This window comes from Toxorhynchites rutilus, chromosome 2 (assembly GCF_029784135.1).
Source record: "Toxorhynchites rutilus septentrionalis strain SRP chromosome 2, ASM2978413v1, whole genome shotgun sequence".
Lineage (NCBI taxonomy): Eukaryota > Metazoa > Arthropoda > Insecta > Diptera > Culicidae > Toxorhynchites > Toxorhynchites rutilus.
In genome coordinates this window covers 328,047,185-328,071,410 of record NC_073745.1, presented here as the reverse complement: position 1 = coordinate 328,071,410, position 24,226 = coordinate 328,047,185, and the positions used below count along the sequence as shown (strand labels likewise).

The following is a 24,226-nucleotide window of genomic DNA, read 5'->3' as shown; positions in this document are numbered from 1 at the left end:
GTGGGGTCCAGATGTTGAAAAAGCAATCAAACGACGGCGGAAGCATCTTCGAGCACTGAGACGATTAGAAATATCTGATCCTGAAAGATCAATGGCCCTGAGAAGATTCCAAGAATCGAGGGCAGCAGCGCGGAGGGAGATTAAAAAAGCAAAACTGCAATCGTGGCAAGATTTCGTGTCAAAAATCTCACCGGACAGTACTACAACTGAACTATGGCGAACAGTAAATACTCTACGGGGTAACCGACAGCAGCACAATTTGATACTCAAACGAGTCAACACGCTCACAGACGATCCCGAAGAAGTAGCGGAAGAACTGGCAGAACATTACAGCAAAAGACCTACCTCCCATCATTTCAAATAAAGAAAGAGCGAGCCGAACGACGACGTATGCATTTCCTGCCCAACAACACTGATGTGTACAACAAAGACATCACTCTCAATGAGCTTCTGTGGGCACTCGACAAAGGACGAAGTATCTCGACAGGCCCTGATCTTTTAGGGTACCCTATGCTTCAACGGCTTCCGTTATCGGTAAAACAAACACTCCTTCAACTTTTCAACAAAATATGGAACAACGGAACTTATCCTAATAGTTGGCGAAATGCTATTGTAATACCCATTCCGAAACCGACTAACAGTCAACCCGGAGCAGAAGCATTTCGACCGATTTCGCTTACTAGCTGCATGGCGAAATCATTCGAACGCATCATCAACCGACGTTTAACTACCGAGCTAGAATCGAAAAGAACACTTGACACACGTCAGCATGCATTTCGTTCTGGGTGCAGCGTAGATTCATATTTAGCAGAACTGGAAAGATTTCTTCCATTAAGAAATGAACACAGCCTCGTAGCATCTTTGGATCTCTCCAAAGCGTACGATACAACTTGGCGATATGCAATACTACGTACATTGAAATCATGGCGAATCAGCGGTCGTATGATGATTATCCTGCAAAGCTTCCTCTCGGAAAGAACGTTCCAGGTGTGTGTGAAAGGCTATTTGTCGAGAGCGCACCATCTAGAAAATGGGATGCCACAAGGCTCCGTTTTATCAGTGACACTGTTCCTCATTGCGATGCAACCCATATTTCGAGTTATACCCAATGGGGTGAATATACTCCTATATGCCGACGATATTCTCCTAGTGGCACGGGGGCGTAAAACGGAATCACTTCATCCTCTACTGCAAAGAGCCGTAAAGGCCATTGACAAATGGTCAATAAGTGTTTTGGTTTCACCATATCTATCACAAAATCACAGACTTTCCATTGTAGCCCTAATGTTCGACGGGACTCGGCACAAAATATTACTATTGATGGTGTTACTTTGCCCCAAGTAAACCTCTTAAAAATTCTTGGCATAACGCTGGACCGGACTTTGAACTTTAAAGCTCACTGCAAATTGGCGAAGAAAGCATGCGCACCCAGAATTCGAATTCTAAAAATGATTGGTGCCAAACTTCCACGCGGCAAACGAACTACTTTGTTGCAGGTTGGATCAGCTATCGTGACCTCCAAGTTGGTTTACGGAATTGGATTAACAAGCAGAGGAGGACGAACAACCCTTCAAACACTCGCACCGGAATACAATCAAATGATTCGATACGCTTCTGGTGCTTTCATTACCAGCCCGATAAACTCGATCATGGCCGAAGCGGGCACCCTTCCGTTTGAATTATTAGCTGTACAGACTATCGCGCAAATCGCCATTCGATTATTAGCGAAATGCCAAGATAATGTCAATCTTCCATTGGTTCAACGAGCGTCAGATCGTTTTCTGGAATTGACCAATATACCACTACCAAGAGTAGAACAACTTTTGAGACGAAGCGATCGTGAGTGGCACTTACCTAAACCATCGATCGTTTGGGATATGAAGAAAGCCGTAAGAGCTGGGGATCCTCCTGAAAAAGTCCGCCCAGTTATGAATCATCTTATGTCCAGCCGTTTTCAACATTCAACCATAATCTACACAGATGGGTCCAAACACGAGTACACAACAGGAGCCGCAATGTACAGCCATTCCACAACGAATGCGTACAGTCTCCCCGAATATTGCAGCGTTTTTTCAGTAGAAGCATACGCTATAAGAATGGCTCTGTCAACCCCCAATATCGATGATTTGGTGATTGTCACAGACTCTGCCAGTTGTCTCCAGGCTTTGGAAAGCGGTAAATCGAGACACCAGTGGATTCAGGAAGCAGAAATAATGACACAGAACAGACGCGTGAGATTTTGTTGGACCCCTGGTCATGCTGGTATTAATGGTAATATCGAGGCGGATAAGTTGGCAAACGAAGCAAGACGACTTCCTCCCTTGAACATACCGATACCAGCGGAAGATGCACTAAGAGCAGTGAAAGAAAAAATACGATTAATTTGGGACAATCAGTGGATTGCGTCCAGGGACGCTAAACTCAGGGAAATTAAAAACGACACGCGAAAATGGACGGAACGTAACAATGCAGCCGAGCAGCGAGTACTGACGAGATTAAGAATTGGTCACACGCGTTTAACCAATACTTTCCTACTTAAGAGAGAAACACCACCTAACTGCGAATGCTGTGGCACAACATTAGATGTGAAACACATATTACTCCATTGCAGAAAATACGACAACGAGAGACAGCAACACGACGTTAGTACAACTAGTTTAAGAAATGCACTAATGAACGATAATAGTAATGAAACGAAACTAATGAATTTTTTGAGACAAACAGGACTGTACAAACAATTGTAAATAGTAAATAACTTATTCAAGAATACGAATGCACCAGCTGCCTCGGTGTAAAGTATCCCAAATAAACAACAACAACAACAACAACAATCTATCGAGATACTATTTATTGATCAAAACATGTAAAGCGAGACACAAATCGCGCATTGCATCCAGTGTACACTGAAATAACCTATCTTAACTTGCAGTTCAAGGTACGCTTACTGTTAGTAACGCGAAATCTTGATATGTTCCTCATCGCCCTCATCGCAAGCGAGTGTCTACAATTTCCCTATCTTAAAATATCACTTCTCGACCTTCCAAGAAAAATAGGAACCACTTTATTCAGTTCATGTTTTCATATCATTACTAGCCACGGACGCGTCCTGTCCTTGGCTTCCGGCGGATCCAACGTTCGACGCCTCGCCCATCGTCGAACTTGGTTGAGATTGCTGGGGCGAGGACAGTAGTGCCGTCAGTGTCGCGTGAGAGGAACTCAGTGAGGATACCCGGGGTCTCTGTTGAACACTCGTGACGATCGCTGTTGTCATGCTCTGCGAAATTGGTTTCACCGTCGGTTCTGCGCTATCCTTAATCAGCTTCTGAACTTTAGCGTAGATGAATTCCGTCAGCTTGAAACCTTGCAATTCGGGCACCTTCATGTACGGATTGTTGGCGTACTCGGAGTTTCGTTCGGCAAGCTTCCGCACCTCATCCAAGACGAGTAGGAAGAAGCGTCCGTTTCTGTTGAGAGGTGAGATTTGTTTCTGTTGCAGCAGCCAATCACGATCCTGGTTATCGGGACAGTAGCGTAAAATTTCCGGGTGCTTATTGGCAAGCCGCTCGCGGAAGTCCGACACACCTAAAGCTCGACCCGCCTTAAAATCCAAAATGAATAACGTTTCCGGGCTAATTGTTGTCGTGTAAACCGTGGCATTCAAAACGGACGGCTTAATCTGGTACGGCAGCGAACCTTGGACATTTCCTAGTGACTGCAGAATGGAGTACTGATTTTGGGAATAAATGGACGAACCTTGGAGAAAGTATTGCCGCTTGAAGGTATCCGGTTGGTTGGGCTCGGGTAGCTTTCGTTTCAATGCTTGCTGGAGCAAGCTAGTGGTGCCGGACGGAACAACATTATCCGTGCTTGAATCGGAGTCACTCAACTCCATTCCGGGAGTGTTTGCCCTCGATAGTGAGTTTTCCGCTGGTGAAGCTATCTGCCCCACATACTGCGGTTTACTGTTCTCCAACAGTGAGCAATAAATGGTTTTAAGAGTTTCTTCGGAAATGGCACTCTCCCCCAGATTCTCTTTGATATTTTTTATCGCGGGAATGAAAAATAGTGAACTAAATTTTTTAATGACCACATCGATTTCCTTATCGAATAGATACTGAATGTTGGCACGAAGTAATTCAAGGGATTTCAATGCGGCATCGTTCGGAGGTTGATTTGAATAAGACCGTCCAGAATAACGCATTTTTAATGTCTCAAGCATAGTCTCACCACTGAATTTGGACCGCTACAAAGTGAAAAGATCGTGACTTTCCTTCACACAATAGTTGAATTGAACAAACCTGCGATTTAGTCCCTCCATTTCCGGTTTGCTGTTGACCGCCGGCAGGCGCACTGCCGTCAGAATCAGACGCGCTAACATTTTGACCTACTTCAGAGGAACTTGTTGCTCCGCCAGCTGTAAGCACGGAACTGTTGCTGCTGGAAGAGATACCTGAAGCTGACGAAGACGAACGCCAGACTCGTTGAATTACCATTACTGATGTGGACAATTGGTTTCCGTTAAAAGTGAATACGCCGTCGGAAAGGTGATAAATTTGCTGCCCAAAGATAGACAACGCACGGAACAGAAGAAAATTCGCCAAAAGTTAGACTATGAATGTCATCAACTGTTTACTTCATAGGGTTCGGATCGAAGGTTGTCCGTAGTAGGAGACAAGAATAAAAATCAGTGCTGCCATATATCCAGAGAAAATGCATAATACACAGAAATAAAATTTGTCAATCAATCATTAAAAATTAGTCCACATACCACGTGGACAGAAAAAGTACGATTTTCAACTACTCCCTCCCCCCCCGTGGACAAGCGTGGACATTTTACCTTATTTTGGTAGAATAATTGATGAAAAAGCTGAAATGCGCCTAAATTATGTTTTAATTCTATTCAAGTTTATTTGTTTCAAACTTTACTAACTATACCCTGTCACGCTTTGCTGTGGCACATTAAGGTTTTATGGCAAAGAAACGATTAGCATATGTTTCGTATGAGTTGAATTTTAGATTCTTGAAATACTTTGTTTTTGTATTATCTGCGAAGATATAAAGTATATCTGGTTTCCCAACACGGAAACGTGCAAAATACAGTTGAACAATCCGCATCCCATTTTACACCACACAATTGCTAAGATTGATTTTGAGTAACGCCAATCGAATGAAAATAAATGGATTTAAAATCATTATCAGATACAATTTTGGTTCACGATTTTTTAAACACTTTCAAAAAATATGTTGCAATCACATAGAATACATATTCAACACTAGAAAGTACATTTACGTTCACAGCTTTATTTCAGAAGTGTGCTTATTTCATCTGGAAATCATTAAGCTTCATGATGTGTTGGCAGTAGCAAAAACAAACCTTGAAATGTGTTGTATATTTTGTCATAATATGAGCCCCATCAGTACCGAACATTTCGAGCGCACACATTGATAATTTTTCATTAATAAAAAATAATTTCAAGGAAAGAAAAGATAAAGTAGGAAGCATGCACTGATATCTATAGATCTACATTTAACAAAGGACTGAGGAGTAAAGGGTTGAAGAGTTTTTGATTGATTTCGGAACACTGTACCGTTTTGACTTATATTCCGAACAGACTCAAATTCCGAACACTTCATTTTGAAATTAAATTTACTGAACATCAATGTTATAAATAATTGAATAATGAAAACCCCGATATTCTTATCGAAAGGTATCAAAATAACATTGACGTTCAATAAAACCAATTTTTACAATAAAGGGATCGGAATTCGAGCCAAAAATCAGAATTTCGGAATTTAAGACAAAATGGTAGTTTTAATTTGGTTGATAAAAACAATATGGGGCTGTCCACATACCACGTGGACAATTTTAGGGGGGGTAGGGGGTATGAAAATGTCCACGCTTGTCCACGGGGAGGGGGGTGGGGGTATAGACTATGTCCACGTGGACACGAAAAATAAATATTTTTTCAAATATAATCACCGATACATTCTAAATTAAATAAAAACTGATCCATATTCAAGAATTTCAAAACTTTCCGCCCATCCTGAGTATTCTGTAATTATCCATAAACGGATTGAGCTGCCTGAGAGTGCTTCATATATTTTACTAATATCATTGAACTTCTTCACTGAAATCTATATTCTGAAAATAACTCATGTAAACTGTGAGCGACAGAGCTATTTTGTATGATCCTATAATTTTATAGTTGCGGGCTATGCATAGACGTTCATTGCTCATACCTATAAAAAATGAACGATTCCATAATGGTTATGTTTTCATGATATTACACATATGGTTTTTTCATCAAATATAATTTTCTATAAATTTTGTTCTATCTCGAGAACAGTTAGTCTTAGGATAATAATGTCTGTATAATTTATCATGCAGAATTTTGTGTAAATTTATTTTCTCGCATTACTTTTCTCGAAAAGGTAGAATTTTTCAAAGTATTGGAATTCCGTCAATTTCTAGTAATGAATATTTACATTTGCGTGAAATGATCCATGCACCACTAGTCGTCAAACTTGATTCAGTTGACCCAGTATTCTGTTTATTTCAGAAAATATCGCATATAATGCAGTTGTAAAACATTCGACTTGCACTGTGGTCACGCGTATTCTAGAGCTTGCCCCTCGGAATACATTCAAGGCGTGTTATTTGGCTTAAGAAATCTCAACTAAGTATTAATAAATGACGCTAGTTTATGCGTACGTTGAGACGGCAAAAATTCCACAGGGAACGTTAACGCCATTCAAAAAAAAGAAGAAGAAGAATCCTTCTACAATTCCTTCCTCAACACCACAATGTTATTCCTATTGTTATATTTCACTATTTAAAATGTTCCACAACAGAAAATTTTCTCAACTATCAAATGAATGCAATTAAATTCTTCCAAGTTGCGTAATTTTGAATTGGGGTCAATTTAGAGCAAAAATGAGTCTCAAGAAAAATTCAACTTTCACAGTTGAGATTTGAGCTTAATTCCATTGTTGGGAATCAATGTATTGTAAGTTGCCCGATGTCATTTTTCCTCGCAAGCACTTTGAAAGTCATCTAGACACTCAATGCAGAATGGCCCATAAGGATTCGAAGAAAAAATAAAATATTCTAAAACACCTTTAGTACCCTCTGGAAATTCTCCGAACTATGGCGGAAAAGGTTTTGACTTGCGCTTCCGACTAAAGGTGAATAATAAAGGAAATCCAGAGTGAAGATGAATCGGCATTTACTGTGATCGATTATATTCCGGAGTGGGCAAAGATTTGTTTCATCTAAAATTTTGAGTAACACTGTAACACTGTAACGATGCATTTGTCAAAGCAATAACTGGATCTTGTATAAAACATTTTCGAGTTTCCACAATTGCTCTTCGATTTTCTGTGCGATCGTTATGTCATAAAATATTCATAATCCAAAATGAAAAGATAACTTTTCATTCGATCGAGAATATCTCTGTAGTAAAAGGTTCTACTGGAATTCAATATGAATCAAATGAAGGCGAAATAATCAAGTTGACTGGATTATTACTGGCGTCTATGTGATATCAACACATTTTTTTTTGCAAGTGTTTAGAAAATCGTGAACTAAAAATGTATTTGAGAATGATTTTAATTTCATTTACAGTCAAAGCTCTCTATAGCGACAACTTTTATAGCGACAAATCTCTCTATAACGACATTTCCAAAGGTCCCTTCAAAATCGCATAGAAATTCTTTTCTTTATAGCGACATTTCTCTATAACGACCATTCCCTGTAGCGACACATTACCGCTCATACATATCATTCTCTATTGCGACAATTCTCAAGGTCACGCCAACAGTGCAATAATAATGAACTTGATTGAACTTAGTATATGACTATGAACGAAAATAGTCTATATTATGTTTTGTGAACGATTAAATGTTCGTGCGCAACTAATATTAATATTCGGATACTTTACAAAAACAGAGAAATTTAAATTTGAAACATCACTCAACTTGAACATATATTCAGACGCGATTCTGCTGACGGTACATTTTCATATATGTATTCAAAACTCTGCTGCACATAATTTTAAGCTGTACCATATCGTAAAGCGAAAGAGCAATGCTGAATTTTGTGTCTTGTTTAATGTTTTGTTTCAATTTTTTCTGTTAATTCCTTCGTTAATAATATAATTGATTTGTTTCGCATGGACTTGAGCGTTTCTCTCTTTATAACGACATCCGGATTCTCTATAGCGACAGTTTTTATAGCGACATTTCTCTATAACGACGGTCCCTTGCGATGTCGCTATAGAGAGCTTTCACTGTATTTCTATTTGATTGGAGCTTGCAATCTAAATTAGCAAAGCTCAAGATAAATCTTTGTAGTTGTGTAGCTTATATTCAGATGCGGATTGTTCCTCACCTGGTTAACTGTACATTGCGTGTTTCCGGGTTAGCAAACCAGATAGCCTTTATATCTTCGCTGATAATGGAAAAACAAAAAATATTGTATACTCACAAGTGTTTCAAAATTATACTCACAAGAAGCATGTGCTTTGTTATACCACTCATTTTTCTACCATACAATAACAATGGGCCACAACAAAGCAGGTACAGGGTACAGCAAGTAGAATTTGAAATAAAAAAAATGGGTGGGTTATATCGATGATTAAACCGCAAGGTTGACGTGGGACCACCATAGAGTATCTATCATTTGTTTTTATTGATAAAATTTTTGATTGAATAAAATAATTACCGAATTCAATTGAAATCAATATATTTGCTTTGTGTGTATAGAGATTGAATAAATGCCATGCATTGTGATAGATTATGTTCTTCGTTACAAGTAAAATTTAATGACAGTCCTTTGACGTTTGATATGATGCCTAGGCCAAAATATGTGAACGGAAGAATTATCAAACGAATATTTTATCCTACATTTCGCTTCCGAAGTTTGCATCCCTCAAGTGTACGTACTTCTCGAGCCGCAAATTTGCTTGATTTGATGAACTTCAGGCATTCAGTTTTGATTTTGACATATACGTCGAACGCATATTGTTTAATCAATAGGCGTTATCGCAGCAAATGGTTATCAACATTTTGCCTCATAATTAAATGGCATGCGTAGCAATTCAGTGAGCAGAGATATGAAGACATATTCTTCAAGGCAATCTTGAATAACCGAGCCAAAGCGTTGTGTTCGTACCCGCTTTTGTAAACCGTAGTAGAAAAACACTTTTCGGAGTGCAAAAAAGTACCCCCGGCTTGCATGAATCAACAATTTTAACTTCTGATTTTTATACTATAGATGCTTTAAACTTGAAAGTTCATTCGCCTCTAATGTCTGCACGATTTTCCCAGGTTCCTAAGTTAAGAAGACCGTGTTAAGGGAACATATTCTAATCTGCACATAGGCAAGCGAGTACAAAAGTATTCGCAATTTGCATTTATTTGCAATGCCAATTTACCCAGACACCTTGGTTCTGAAGTCTGTGTTGGAGAAACACATTTCAGCCGGAACAAAGAAGCCCCCGACTTGCATGTATTTGCAATGCCGAATACCCCACGCTCCACCCTACTGTGTAATTTACCATAGTGTAATGGAACAGAAAAACCTAACGCCTAAAAATGACTACTGTGTAATTTACAATTTATAGAAACATAAACATATGTACATGTACACGATTAAAACTCGGCTTTGTTACAGCTAAAATGCTAATGAGCCTAACAAATAAATAAATGGGATAAAAAAAATTCCCCCAGACACCTTGGATCTGAAATTTGTGTTGGGGAAACACATTTCAGTCGGAGCAAAAATACCCCCGACTTTCATGTATTTGTAATGCCGATTCCTCCAACACTGCTTGGTTTGTATTTTCAATGCCGATTTCCCCAAGGCTTCTTGGTTATGATGGCTGTGTTTGGGAAACCGTAAATCGGGCCAATCAAAACGAGGCAGTTAGGGCGTTTAGATAACGCTTAACTTTTTAGAGTTATTCAATTGTTTATCTAATGAACAATAACATTTTATTTATTGCGATAGATGTAGAAATATTACCTATCAATTGATGCAAACATCTTTCCGATCCAGTAAGAAATGTTCGAGTTATAAGCATTCGGAATCTTTCATTTTTTCCTGCATGTTCTGTGTTTAGGTTTTCATTTTACCCCCATATACTCCGGTTAGACGTAGTCCCACGTCAACAACTTAAATGGAATTAAAATGGAATTTAAGCGCAAATCAGTTATTTCCTTAATTATTTTAATTTAAAAAGGAAAAATGTCCACGTGGACAAAGGGGGGTAGAGGTAAGTAAATGTCCACGCTTGTCCACGGAGGGGGAGGGGGGAGTCTAAAACCGTGCTTTTTCTGTCCACGTGGTATGTGGACAGCCCCTATCATGCATTTTCAATAAAATCAATTTTTACAATGAAGTGATCGGAATTTGAGTCAAAAATCCGAATTTCGGAATTTGAGACAAAATGGTAGTTTCAATTTGGTTGATAAAAACAATATCATGCATTTTTGGAAAGTTAGTAAAAACCCATAAAAACACAAAATTTTAAGTTTCTTCGTTACTCCTAAAAGATACTTGGTTCCATTAATTTGAATATTTTACAACTGCATTCATTTTACACGCAATTCTGTATGAAAAACTATACAGACATTATCATCCTAAAACTAACTAACAACATGTATAGAAAGTTATATCTCATGAAAAATCATTTACGCATACCATGAAATCTCAATCTCAATCCCTTGGAATCGTTTAATTTTTATAGTTTTGGGTTATGGGCGTCTATGCATACTCCGTAACTATGAAAGTTCGATCAAAGGAAGTTTACATGAGATATTTTTAGAATATAGATATAGAAAAGTTCAATGATGTAAGAGAAAAATATGAACGTTTGACTAGGCTGCACTCACAGACGGCTCAATTCGTTTATTGATAAATACGGAGTTTTGAAATTCTTAAAAATTCAGATTTTATTTAATCTTAAATGTATAGGTGATTGTATTTAAAAGATATATTTGTTCTTCCTGTCCACATGGATTAAGTCTGTACCCCCCTCCCTCCTCTCCGTTGACAAGCGTGGACATTTTCTCACCACCACCTGGGAACTTGTTGTACAGCTTTCGAGCGCGTTTTTTGGCTACCAAATTTTGCTTCAGCGTCCTGTTTGGTTGCTTGCAAGGAAATTACGATAACCATCTCGCATACGGATTGTCCGGCTGGTATTTTGGTAAAGGTTTGTCCGAAGATCAAATATTTGACATTTTTTGACAGACAAAGGGCCTGATTCTCGAATACACTTCACGGTGGAAACGAAATAAACGGTACGCAGTTGAACTACGTTTTACGAGTTAGTGATGTGTCGAAGATAATAATGAGTTTTCAGGCAGAATGAGCACGTTTAAAATGAAAAATCATTAATGAAAATTAACTTCTTCGTATCAAACTGGATTTCAGTGTGAGTGGAAAACTTTGTTTTCTTCATGTGATATAATAATCTCATACAAAAAGTTCATCTGAAAATAATTTGATATTATAACGGTAAGTTTAGTGGAAAACTAATCTCGTATCCAGATGTCGACACCGTACCGTTGTCATCGCGGATACGTTTCATTCCGGGCCTGATTCTCGAATACACTTCACGGTGGAAACGAAATAAACGGCACGCCATTGAACTACGTTTTACGAGTTAGTGAAGTGTCGAAGATAATGATGAGTTTTCAGGCAGAATGAGCACTTTTCAAATAAAAAATCATTAATGAAAATTAACCTCTTCGTATCAAACTGGTATTCAATGTGAGTGGAAAACTTTGTTTCCTTCGTGTGATATAATAATCTCATACAAAAATTTAATCTGAAGATAATTTGATTTTATAATGATAAATTTAGTGGGAAACTAATCTCGCATCCAGATGTCGACATCGTACTGTTGTCATCGCGAATGCGTTTCATACCGTTTCCACCGTGAAGTGTATTCGTAGTGTATTCGAGAATCAGGCCCAAAGATTGATCAACGTGTACTGATCAAATATATTTGACAAAAAAGCACAACAAGCAAATATTCAGTTATTGCATGTCTAAAAATTTTTTGGTCTGTTCGTCAAACCTGTCGTTAGCTTACCTTAAATATTTCAGTCGGATTTTCCCCAAACCGATAGTAAATGGCAACACTGTGAATACGGGTGATTTTGAATATGACAGCATAATGAAATTTGTAAACATTTGAAATCAGTACCGTACTATATTCTTCCTGTCGATTTATCTTCGCTAATTCAAACACTATGACGGACTCGGACGATAGCACGTCCCGTTTTTCGGACCTCTACAAAAACAAAACACGCAGTGAATACCAACAGTCGGAGCGTCGACAAAGGCTTCTGGAAGAACAGAAACGGCTTCGCCAAACGGAAGTAGACAGCTGCCGGTCTGGATTACTAGAGCTAATCGAAGCCGAAGGCAGCGAGTCAGAGTGCTCGGATTCGGAGCACAAGCGACAGCGGCCGCGGATCTGGTACAGTAAACTTTATCGTGACAAAGCGCAACTTTCTGAGTGGATGTACGAAGGACCGGCGGATTTAGAAAACTGGTTTCTGGTACCTTGTCCGGTCGGAATACGTTGTCTGTTAGTTATTCGCCGAGGATTGGCCGTGGCTTATGACAAGCATGGAAAATCGATTACCAAATTTGCCACCAGCATGGGCAAAAGGCAGCGCGTCACTGTATTGGATTGTTTCATGACGAAGGAACGTATTTTTTACGCTATTGACCTTTTGGTTTACAACGAAATGGATTTGGTGCAGTGTGAGTGTCAGTTCCGGTTTCTTTGGTTGCGGAGTAAGCTGGAAGAGGATACATTGCAGGAAAGGTTTTGTACGTCGAAACAAAACAGGTGTCGCTTGGAAATTATCCCGTTCTACGATTGTAAAGATCGCAACCAAATTGAGGAATGTCTATCCCGATATCCAATGTTTCCTGAAAATACTCGACTAGACGGATTGTTATTCTACCACAAGGAATCAAATTATATCTATGGAAAAACACCTCTTGTAACATGGCTGTTTCCTTTCATGGTACCGGATGTACTTGGAGAAGATTTGCGGTTAACTATAAATCATCACTATCTGCAACGAATACCCACAAAATACACTGAACTGGGATATCGAGCCTACATGGAGCATTTTGATGCTAAATTAGCGGAGAAACAATCACGACGCAGCAAATCAAAAATCACTTCTATGGATGAAGGTTGCGAAGATACCGAGCCATCTAGAGTAGCCGGTTGGGAACAAATGGAAACGATTTCTACCATAGATGAGAGCTATGAGGACGAAAATTGGCAGCGTAAAGAATTGGATGAGATGCGACGGCTCGAAATGGAAGGGTAACCGAATATTTTACTATGGTCGGTACATACATGTTAGAATAAAAAATGATACAAATTTAAGATTTACAACTTTCAACCTATTTGAAGTGCACTCAGGTTTATTCTCGTTCAGTTTGGTGCTTCAGAAAATAAATAAAATGACGATATTTTAACGTGATACGGATTCCTATTTATTTCGTATATTAATTTTAATGAATATATGAAAATTATCTGAAATTAACTTATGTTCAGGCACGTTCTGAACAACGTTGTTCACATTTTCTCGGTCATCTGGGACCACCGATAAACGTTGCTTCGGTCCAAGGTAGCTTCACCAAACGACGTTATAAGTGCGCTACACATACAACGTCCCGTCACCGTGAAGTCAACGTAAAGGAATGTAATGTCAAATATTCTTCCGTGGAAATCGTATGGTAGCATTCACATATACCATCACCGGCATCTTTGACGTCGGCAAAATAATTCCAAGAGAAAAGTTGACGGGACGGTGACGGTGACGCTGTATGTGTAGCGCTCTATAGTCTACAATCACAATGCGTCCGCGCACTTTTTTTCGCCCAAAATTTGATACTGATTCTTTGATCCATTTTTCCAAATAAACAAAAATGGAAAACAAGCCAAAATCTTGAGTTTTTCTACGATCTGCTGCAAAGAATGAAAATTTGTTATATTGGGTTGGGGAAAAAGAAATGTCGTATATTGTCAATATATGGCAACACTCAAACATATCTTGTGTTGTGGGGTAGGGCGGGGCTAATTGGTCATTTTTGCATAAATTTGGTTATAACTTTGTAGTACGAAGTTTTGCGTTAGAATGTTATGTACCACAATGAAGCTTACCTTTTACCCTTTCAATGAAAAATAATCAGAGAATCAATTATTTTACATTTTTCTTTTATTTAACGTCTTTGTATTTCAGAATAAATTGACCAACTAACCCCACACACGGGGTAAATTGGTCAATAATTGGCATGTTATTTGTGAGCAAATAATAAGCGTTTTCCATTAGAAGTTTGCTTCATTATAAATAAATTAGTTAAATCAAAACAAAAACAGTTAACTAATATCATGTAACAAGTAATAAAACAAATTCTTTCTTTCTTTCTTTCTTTCCTTTTAAGAGGCTTTAAACTTGGAAGTTCATTCGCCTCTAATAAAACAAAACAATGAAAATTTCAAATTATCATCGTTGAAAATGAGTCAAACAATCTTTTCTAGCGATTTTTTCTCTCTTCCACTTTGTGGCGAACCAGAGATGCCAGGTTTGAAGACATGTCTTCATTTTGAAGACATTTGATTGTCGTAACGTGAATAACGCCGACATTCGGTAAAACGGACAGAGTCCGATCTGAGCGAAAATGAAGTGAAAAAGAGATAGATAGAAGACAGACATGTATAAAAAGGAACAGGAATAATATACGATGATGCCTTTTGTGTGAACTACTAACCAAACAGTTTTATTTCGTCAGCACCCGTGAGAAACCCCGTAAGCTACCCTTGGGTAAGAAATAAACTTCGTTTATTTCATTGAGTTTGTGAAGACATTAGCAAATATGTGAAGAAATTTCAGAATGATAGCGTACGTGGATTTTTAAAAGATATTATTTCCATGAAATTCTAATTATTGGCCGAAAATATCCTCAAAAAGTAGGGCTTTAGTCTCAGTATTCTCTCATATTCACATATTCTCTCTAGAAACATTAGAACATTTGCGCTCGAAAATTCGAATGATTTTGACATTGAATTTCTATTATTTTGGCCCTACTATACAATACATTAACCTAGATCTTTCAAACGACCACTTCACAAATCGAAGATCTTCCGGTTACATGCCTTTTCTACAATTAGTTCCACGGATATGGTTTGAGTTACAACCAAAATTTCGAAGCTAAAATAAACAAATAGAGTTATCACAGTTCCGTTTTGTGTGAAGAACTTTTCTCCGATATTATGATGAAGACATTTTCTCGTACCATGTCAAGACTTTTGAAAAAAATCACCTGGCATCCCTGCGACGAACAACCGCTTGCATTCGTGCTTGCATAAAGACGGGTCTATGGTACTAGGTTAGGCCGTTTCGTCACTAAGTTGGTTAGGAGAGCGGTATATGAAAATAGTACGGAAGGAAGCAGAAGGGAAATTATTTGCTTGTAGCGTGAAAGAGACAGACTGATCACGAGCGAGCTTCGACACTAGCGTATTGTATTGTATTGTGTTTACAAACAAAACACAGTAGACTTTCAAGATGGCTGAAGAGTGGTTTTAGTAAAGACTGATTTAGACGATGCCAGTCAGCGCTCTAGTTGAGGTATCCAGTGAACAGAGAACAGACACTCTGTTCAAGTTACTTGTACCAGTATCGAACAAGTAACTGGCCTCTAACTTGAACAGAGTGTCTGTTCTCTGTTCACTGGATACTTCAACTAGAGCGCTGACTGGCATCGTCTAAATCAGCCTTAAGTTGGCCCACCTTAGTGTAGAGTATAGAATATAATGATTTAGAATTTATCGTTCAGAGCTCCTTCGGCTGTAGAATAATCTAAAATAAAAGAAGAAGAATAAGAAGAAGATATAAGAGAAACATGTCATGAAAACGATGGGCCAATCAGAAGACGGTAAGGTGTGAGCCCTGCTATAAAAGCGCGAGCAATTCGGCGCAGCGAGCATTCTTACAACGGACGCGGAACGGATAACATCGGCAAGCAGCAGCAGTGGAAGCAGCAATTACCAAGGCGATAATTGAAGCAGTGGCAAACAGTAGCAACGGTCTACTTTTAGTGGCAGCAGTTACCATCACAAGCGGATCGTTTCGGGTACGCTCTCTCTTGCAGAGTAGCGGGTACGCACGCTTGCTTGGCATCGAAAAAGTGGAAGTGGCTTGTTGAGATTTCCCCACGGCAGCAAGAACGGATTTCAAGGCGAGCATTAAAAGCTGAGCGGCTAACAATCCGACTGTGCCTCACATCGATCTCTAGTGTCAACGACAGCAGCAGCGGTATCGACACCTAGCATCAACAACCTGTGTCTCGCTGTGTCTCGCATCGGTTTACTAGTGGCAGTAGCAAACATAACGAGCGGAGCGTTTCGGACACGTTCTCTCTCTCTTTCACAAGTAGAAAAATGAACGATTCCTGCATGTGAGAACTACCTTGGAAAGCCCGGAAGTAAAATATACGTGATTTGTTTTTGAGTTTTAGGTTACATTAGCATCATTTTCTTAGTTCAAAAAAAATCCAGATGTCTCGCCGATCGTTTACGTTTTGCGTTAGATCGCCAACTGACGAATTTACGCAAAACTGAATCAGCTCATGCGACACCTACATTAGAGCTCAGCACAACAAAAGTGAGGGTGTTTGTTTATTTTACGTTCTGAAAAACAAGATTCGGTGGTGATTATTCATTTTATTTCAATTTAGATTCATTTCAGCCATTGAATGTCGTCAGTATATGGTAAGAAAGTTAGAGTTTTGTATATTTACGATGGTTTCAACACGCGATTTGACCAAAGTCATAGATAATCTTCGAAAATTTTAAGTTTGATAATGCATACCGGTTATTGATACTATGGATAATTGTGAATGTGATCAAATTGGCTGATATCATTGATTATGTAGGGGTCGATACGAGAAGGATTTGCAGTATTTTTAGCGCAAAACTTCCTATTCATCGTTCACTTATTTGAAAAAAATACAAGGTTACAATACTTATAACAAGCCATTCCTCGTAATGTACATAGCACATTGTAAAATGATGATTTTCTAACCTTTTCAGCGTGGAAAGAATACATGAAACCGGGAATTTTAAAGATAAATTCTGATTTTTCTAGAAAATTTCAACGAATTTCATACCAAAAAAAACAAAACATCCTCATTTTACTCGCTGCGCCATCTGGTTGTAAATTCAACGTAAATTCGTCAATTGCGTTATCCGCGATTTTGGTTATCCGGGGTGACTTTGTCAGACTTTTCCGCGGATAATCAGGATTCTACTGTATTTGTTCCTACATAGGCGCGCACATCATCGCTTCACGTATTTTCCATCGTTTTTCTCTACGTTGTCCTTTGTTTTTAAAATCAACGAAATTGGAACGTATGCCATTAATTGAAATTCCAGAATATCGCTGACATTTTTGTTTGGTTTTACTAAAAAAAAGAAGCGACGTGAGCGCTAGAGTGTAATAAAAAAACGTAAAACTTCGTCAAAGAAGCGTTTGCATTTGAAGCGATACGATCCTCAACACGGTATTATGAGCAACTGGAATTAGACACAAACATGTGCCAATCATGATGAAGAAATGTGATGACATTGAAACAAACAAATTTCAAACAAATTACCTGGCATCCCTGGCATCCACAAAATACAAAAGTTGCCATTTCGCTTTCTCCATTTTTCATCAGTGTGAAAGGCATCGTTTTGGTGGGCTTCATCATTGTTTTTTCCCATAAAAGTTTGGGAAATTTTATTTCTTAACGTTGAATCTTATTCAGACGATATCATTTAAGAGTCTAGGTTGGTAATTCTATTATACTTTTGTCAGTACGGTGCTTGAAATATGTTTATTCTGAAGATTAACTTTTTCGCAGAAATGGCTGATAAGGGGAAGCAAAAAGATTCCCAGATGGAACAACAGCCCGGACCATCGAAAGGCGGCGCTGATAAGGATGATGGTCAGAACAAACCAGCACAGGCCGGAAAGGGAAGAAAGCGGAAGCATTCAATAAAACGTACAAACAACAACAACAAACGCAACGGTCCAACTGAGGAGGATATCAACGCCGAGAAGTTGCAATTTTTGCTCGAGCCAGTTCTGGAGGCGTTTCGGGGTCTCACCTCTGGAAATGAGGCGGAAACAATGAAAGCATTAATTTCTGCATTGCAACCGTCCCAGGAAGAGGTCGAAATGGCTCTCATTAAGGTCAAACTAGACCTTAACAGGGTGCTTGGCTTCCCTAACAATAATCATACGATTTATGATTTTGGGTCTATCAAATCTGGTCTTGCGTTTCGCGATTCGGATTTGGACTTTTACATACATTACGAGAAGGAAGGCGACAGGGTAGAACAAACCAAGCTCATCCATGTAATAAACAGTCGAATGATGCGCGATAAAATGTTCCACGGGATGGTGAAAATATTAGGGGCAAAAGTTCCGCTTCTACGAGCGATCCATGGGCCGACAAACTTGACGTGCGATATTAATTTTTCCAATGCACGCGGGTGCTACAACAGCAAGTTTATCTTAGCGGTTACCAGGTGAGTTTCTCAAATATCGAACCTTTTTTGAAGGTATCTTTCAATTCTGATTTGCAGATTTGATTTGCGTATACATAAGCTGGCAGTTATTGTCAAATTTTGGGCCAGATGTGCTTACTTACTGAACAATCATCGACAGATGAACACCTACTGTATGATTATGATGCTTATTTTCTACCTACAAACGAAGAAGCTCCCGCTGCTGCCGTCGGTGCAGGATCTCCAGAAGGGAATCCCCCGAACCAATTATGGACCCTGGAATCTTGGGTATCCACGTGACATAAGCTTCGCATCGATGAACAAGGAATCGATTCGATCGTTGCTGTGTAACTTTTTTAAGTATTACGCAAATTTTGACTTCGAGAAGAATCTCATTTCGCCATACGTTGGCCGTTTGTGCACCGTTGAGGAAATGCAACAGTCCAAGGTGCGAGAGCTGCAGCCATATTATCGTGCTGTGGAGCATCAAAAGTACCCACCGTTCAACTTCGGGACAATGCTCTCGATTCAGGACCCATTCGAGTTGAATCTAAACATCGGTGGAGTCTGCAATTCAGTCGCTCACTTCGAACAGTTCAAACTTAGTTTTAAGGTGGCTTATGAAGTATTATGCGCTACGAATTCGGAGCCATTTTCCAAAGTGCTGGAAACTCTGTTTACGCAAGTCAAGCGCTATCAAAAACCAGCTAAAAGTCCTGTTCCAAATGCAGTGAATAATGGGACGAAGGCAGTAGAAAAGACCGCACAGTGGAGGCTTTGTAGACTGCTACCAGTGGAATACGAACTGTTCATTGTTCGACAGATTCTGCTGGCAACGAAGAAGGACAAGGATGCTGTTATAAACGAACGCCAGATCAAAGATATGTGGGCCAATTGTATGCTGGATTTTATTGAGGACATTCTGCGCAAAATTTACCTCTGCCAGCTGGAAACTCTGACGGATGTCGAACGTGTTGGAACTGTTCCCGAGCGAATCAAGAAGGAGGACATCCGATCATTCCAAATGTCCTGCGAACGGCAGGTTATGTTTAAACGCATGCGTCTGCAAATTTCCAACGAAGAGGAGCTGGACAATGAAATCGCCATCAGTAAGTCACGCTGGGAACAGAACCGGCCGCTGGTGTTTAGCATACGGATGGATGTGTTCAAAACGAATGAAGCCGTTGAGATCCATCTGGGCGAAGAGCAACGTAAAAATGGTTCCATCAGAGTGTTCGTTGAGACATGTCTCCTGACACAAATCAGGAAGTGTACCACAGGCTATTTCAAGGTGATGCTGGCCCGAGCAGAACGGCGACAAAAGCTCCCCGAGTCGGCAGTGTCCACAGAGGGACAGAATAAAGCAGTGGATAAGGATATGGCGGAGTAGTATAAAAGATATTACAGGAAGTTTATTTTAATGAATTGACTACTCGAATAACTCGTAGTTTTTTCTATGTGAGTAGTCAACGGGTTTAAAATGATAATTAATAATAAAGATGATCCACATAAATAAGATTCATATTTTTGGTTTGGTTTGAACCATTGTGCGCAACAGGGTTCGAAATCTTCGAAGATGACAATGAAAATCAACTCTCCACTTAGTAGCTTCTCTTCGACTAGGACTACTTCAAACTTGCGTTTTCATTCAACTGACTTTAATCCACACTTCTACTTCCCCCTAACATGAATCTCTTTACCCGCGTACACAATCTTATTTTTACGTCCATAAAAAGTGTAAGGAAAACTTGATTTCTGATGCAAAAAAGTTACACCATTAATGGATGATTATTGTCTACCCACTCAAGCCAACGATCTTAGACAGTTATCAGGAATACTATAAAGGACATCGCGTTAGTAAAAGTAAAAAGCGTGCAGATTGGGAGGAATTCTAAACAAAATTTTAGTTCTCTTTGTCTCCGAGTTCAATTTTGTGAAAAAAAAACATACAGAAAAACGGGTTTATATCAACAAAATTCACAAATTTGTCAGTGGTTCTGAGCACGACACTGCACGCTATTTAACATGTGTGAGTAATTTTCGTGTACAATACAAAAAAAAAATCTAGCTCACCAGTAGTATATGTCAAACCACATTGAACTCAAACATCGAAACGAATTCAGTCTACAAGTGGTCATTTCAAAATGCAATGAAGTCCATTTGACGGAGAAGAATGAAATGAGATAGTCGAGTCGTAGAGGGAGATGGCGATTAAACGCCACTGACTGACCAGTTCTTGCTCTTATATGCATATAAACAAGGTTATTTCGATAATTCCCTAATAACAACTGTGAGACGGATAGAAATATTGTGGCGCACCAGCAAATTGTCGATATCAGCGGCTTTATTGTTTTTCAACCGTCCTGTCTCTTCATGGGTATTTATGGTCGGTGTTAAGTCATAGGGGAATAAGTCGCAAAATTAAAAAAAAATCGAGTTAATGATTACATTAGGTTAAGCATTTCGTGAGCTACAAACCCCATTTATCAGATTTGAAAATTCAAGCGTACAGCAGGAACGGGTCCCATTGTTTTGACTCACTTAATCAGCAAAAGGCCCAAGTGGCCTTTACTGTACACGGAAGTCGTATCCATTATGCTCGGTCCATAGCTGTTTGTCGCCAGCCATGCAGTCTGCGCAGGATCAGCAAATCGGCTCCTACATGGTCGAATCATCTTGTCCGCTTCTCCTTGTTCCTGTCGGGTCGTTGTCGAGGACCATTTCCACTGGGCTGTCGTTCGACATTCTTACGACGTGCTCAGCCCAACGCAACCGGCCGATTTTCGCGGTATGAACGATGAGTGGTTCTCCCAGAAACTGGTGCAATTCATGGTTCGTTCGCCTTCTCCATGTTTCGTCATCCATCTGCACTCCACCGTAGATGGCGCGCAACACCTTCCGTTTGAACGCACTAAGGGCGCACTGGTCCTCCGTGAGCATAACTCACGTCTCGTGGCCGTATAGAACTACCGGTCTTATCAAGGTTTTATATATGGTTAACTGTGTGATGCGGCAGGTTTTACTTGACCGTAGCGCCTTGTGGAGTCTAAAGTAAGCACGATTTCCTGCCAAGATGCGTTTTTGTACAGTAAACCTTCGCTAACTGGGCGAAAAGAGAAGACCAGTTATCGACATTCGCGTTTTAACTGGTCCGGCATGTAATACGTCAAATAAAAACGAGGGGAACTTCAATGAATTGTTTGATTCGCGTTGATCATGAAATTGGATAAATAAAAGGATTCCAATGGAAGTTTCGCATTGAGTGCGACAACAGGTAAGAAATATAATTTGAGGAAATTATTTTTCTGTAATTTAATATTTTCTTTCGTCATGCGAAAATAATGTCAATCTTCATAACATTTCAAATTATTTTCGAATGCCCCTCACAGCGAATCTTCCATTCGAATATGGCGTCGATTGTTTGCGAAATTGTGCTTTTTAACTGGTCCAAGGACCTAGGTTAAAAAGATAAATAATAGGATTTTCGATAAGTCCTTTCTAGGGTATATTCTTGAATGCCTAAACTACAGAAATATGAAGGGAAAAAGATTTTCCTCAAATTTCTAGACTAGAATACTGCCTTAACATACAGACAATCGCGAAATTGAGTATACAACTAGTGCTGATTTGATATTGTTGAGTTTTTCGTGGTTAAAAAATAAATAATTCAATGCTACTTATATTCATCGTAAAATCGAACCATTTTATTCTCATGTAGTGATAAGAAAAAATTCAAATGGTCATATTTTTACATCATATTTGAAATACAAACAAAAAATCTCCAATTAAGACGTGGCAAAATTGAGTGTACATTTGAAGTTTTTCTTAAAAAGAAAATTAAAATCAGTTCTGAAATGTTAACAGATAACAAAAATCAATTCCCCTTGTATTTGGTATGGCCCCCTTTTGACGTCCAACATTTCCTGCAATGTCTTTCCACGACAATTCATACTTAAAGGGTGTGTCACATCAAATTGCATCACGGAAAAAAACGCTGTAGAAATTGGCCCAGTAGACCGATCCTTTTGAAAATTTTAGACAGTAAAATAAAAACTTTTAAACAACTTTTGGCATTTTCTTTTTCTTCATACTTCGAGCCCAAGCCCGTATGCTCGCACCTTCCTCTTTACCCCGTCCATAAGGTTCTGTACAACGTCAGGTTGTAGTTTTTTTGAACAGAAATCCATTTTCTCTTGAAGTCCCCCTCCGATTTGACAACTTTTGGGTTCTTCCGGAGGGCCTGCTTCATAATCGCCCAATATTTCTCTATTGGGCGAAGCTCCGGCGCGTTGGACGGGTTCATTTCCTTTGGCACGAAGGTGACCCCGTTGGCTTCGTATCACTCCAACACGTCCTTTGAATAGTGGCACGAAGCGAGATCCGGCCAGAAGATGGTCGGGCATTCGTGTTGCTTCAATAGTGGTAGTAAGCGCTTCTGTAGGCACTCCTTAAGGTAAACCTGCCCGTTTACCGTGCCGGTCATCACGAAGGGGGCGCTCCGCTTTCCGCAAGAGCAGATCGCTTGCCACACCATGTACTTTTTGGCAAACTTGGATAGTTTCTGCTTGCGAATTTCCTCCGGAACGCTGAATTTGTCCTCTGCGGAGAAGAACAACAGGCCCGGCAGCTGACGAAAGTCCGCTTTGACGTAGGTTTCGTCGTCCATTACCAGGCAATGCGGCTTCGTCGGCATTTTGGTGTACAGCTTCCGGTCTCGCGTCTTCCCCACCATGTTTTGCCTTTCGTCGCGGTTAGGAGCCTTCTGAACCTTGTATGTACGCAGGCCCTCCCGCTGCTTGGTCCGCTGGACGAATGAACTTGACAAATTCAGCTTATTGGCGACATCCCGGACCGTACTTCTCGGATCACGTCTAAACTGTTTAACTACGCGCTTGTGATCTTTTTCACTGACGGAGCATCCATTTTTGCCGTTCTTCACCTTCCGGTCGATGGTTAGGTTCTCGAAGTATCGTTTTAGTACTCTGCTGACCGTGGATTGGACGATTCCCGATTCCCATCTTACCGATGTCCCGATGTGACAACTCCGGATTCTCGAAATGAGGATTAATTCACGACGCTCTTTTTCGTTCGACGACATTTTTCCAAATTTACGAAAAATTGACAGTGAAGCATGGCCAACGTGATCTATACACTCTTATCTGATTATAAGCGAAAGCTGAAGATATAATTCCTAAAAATTAAATTTCTACAGCGTTTTTTCCGTGATGCAATTTGATGTGACACACCCTTTATTATCATTGTACGTGTAACAATATCTATTTCTTTCCTCTAACTTGCAATTTTGATAAAAAATTCAAACAACAATGAAAAACAAAAACCAATATTTCCCAAACAATGGTTAAGTGTTGACTCCAATCACTGATGAAAAAAAGTTTGCTAATTCGCAAAGAAACTTACAAGACTACAAGACTAATTTGTTCGGAGAAATATAATATGTACACCCAATTTTGCGATGCCTAGAATAGAGTTTGTTTTCAATTTTTAGGAATAAACAATTAGCAGAAAACTTTTCTCGGAATTTTATTGCACGTACAGCTAGCTTGACGTGTGAGTAATAAATATGCATCAAAAGAATCAATGTTTTCAAAATAGTTTTTACCAAAAAAATG

The 24,226-nt window shown here is 39.4% G+C and overlaps 3 protein-coding genes across 5 annotated transcripts; 2 read left to right on the top strand and 1 right to left on the bottom strand.

Moving 5' to 3' along the window:
* Positions 1-2,886: 2,886 nt before the first annotated feature.
* LOC129769179 (deoxynucleotidyltransferase terminal-interacting protein 1) lies at positions 2,887-4,598 on the bottom strand. Its single transcript, XM_055771267.1, has 2 exons — positions 4,299-4,598; positions 2,887-4,243 (listed from the first exon to the last, which is right to left on the bottom strand). The coding sequence occupies exons 1-2, from the start codon at positions 4,491-4,493 to the stop codon at positions 3,071-3,073; spliced, it is 1,368 nt and encodes a 455-aa protein (XP_055627242.1). The 5' UTR covers positions 4,494-4,598; the 3' UTR covers positions 2,887-3,070.
* Positions 4,599-12,160: 7,562 nt separating this feature from the next.
* Positions 12,161-14,014, top strand: LOC129768680 (snurportin-1). Its single transcript, XM_055770465.1, has one exon. The coding sequence runs from the start codon at positions 12,262-12,264 to the stop codon at positions 13,363-13,365; it is 1,104 nt and encodes a 367-aa protein (XP_055626440.1). The 5' UTR covers positions 12,161-12,261; the 3' UTR covers positions 13,366-14,014.
* A 2,034-nt stretch (positions 14,015-16,048) lies between these two features.
* On the top strand, positions 16,049-20,118 carry LOC129765112 (uncharacterized). 3 transcript variants are annotated; one of them, XM_055764990.1, is made up of 4 exons: positions 16,049-16,501; positions 16,562-17,873; positions 17,948-18,617; positions 18,675-20,118. In XM_055764990.1, exons 3-4 carry the CDS (start codon positions 17,950-17,952, stop codon positions 19,984-19,986), a joined length of 1,980 nt encoding a protein of 659 aa, XP_055620965.1. In that variant the 5' UTR covers positions 16,049-16,501; positions 16,562-17,873; positions 17,948-17,949; the 3' UTR covers positions 19,987-20,118. The 3 variants fall into 3 exon arrangements, with proteins under 3 accessions (XP_055620965.1, XP_055620964.1, XP_055620966.1); XM_055764989.1 differs by having other exon boundaries at positions 16,049-17,873; XM_055764991.1 differs by having other exon boundaries at positions 16,049-17,873; positions 17,932-18,617.
* Positions 20,119-24,226: the final 4,108 nt, after the last annotated feature.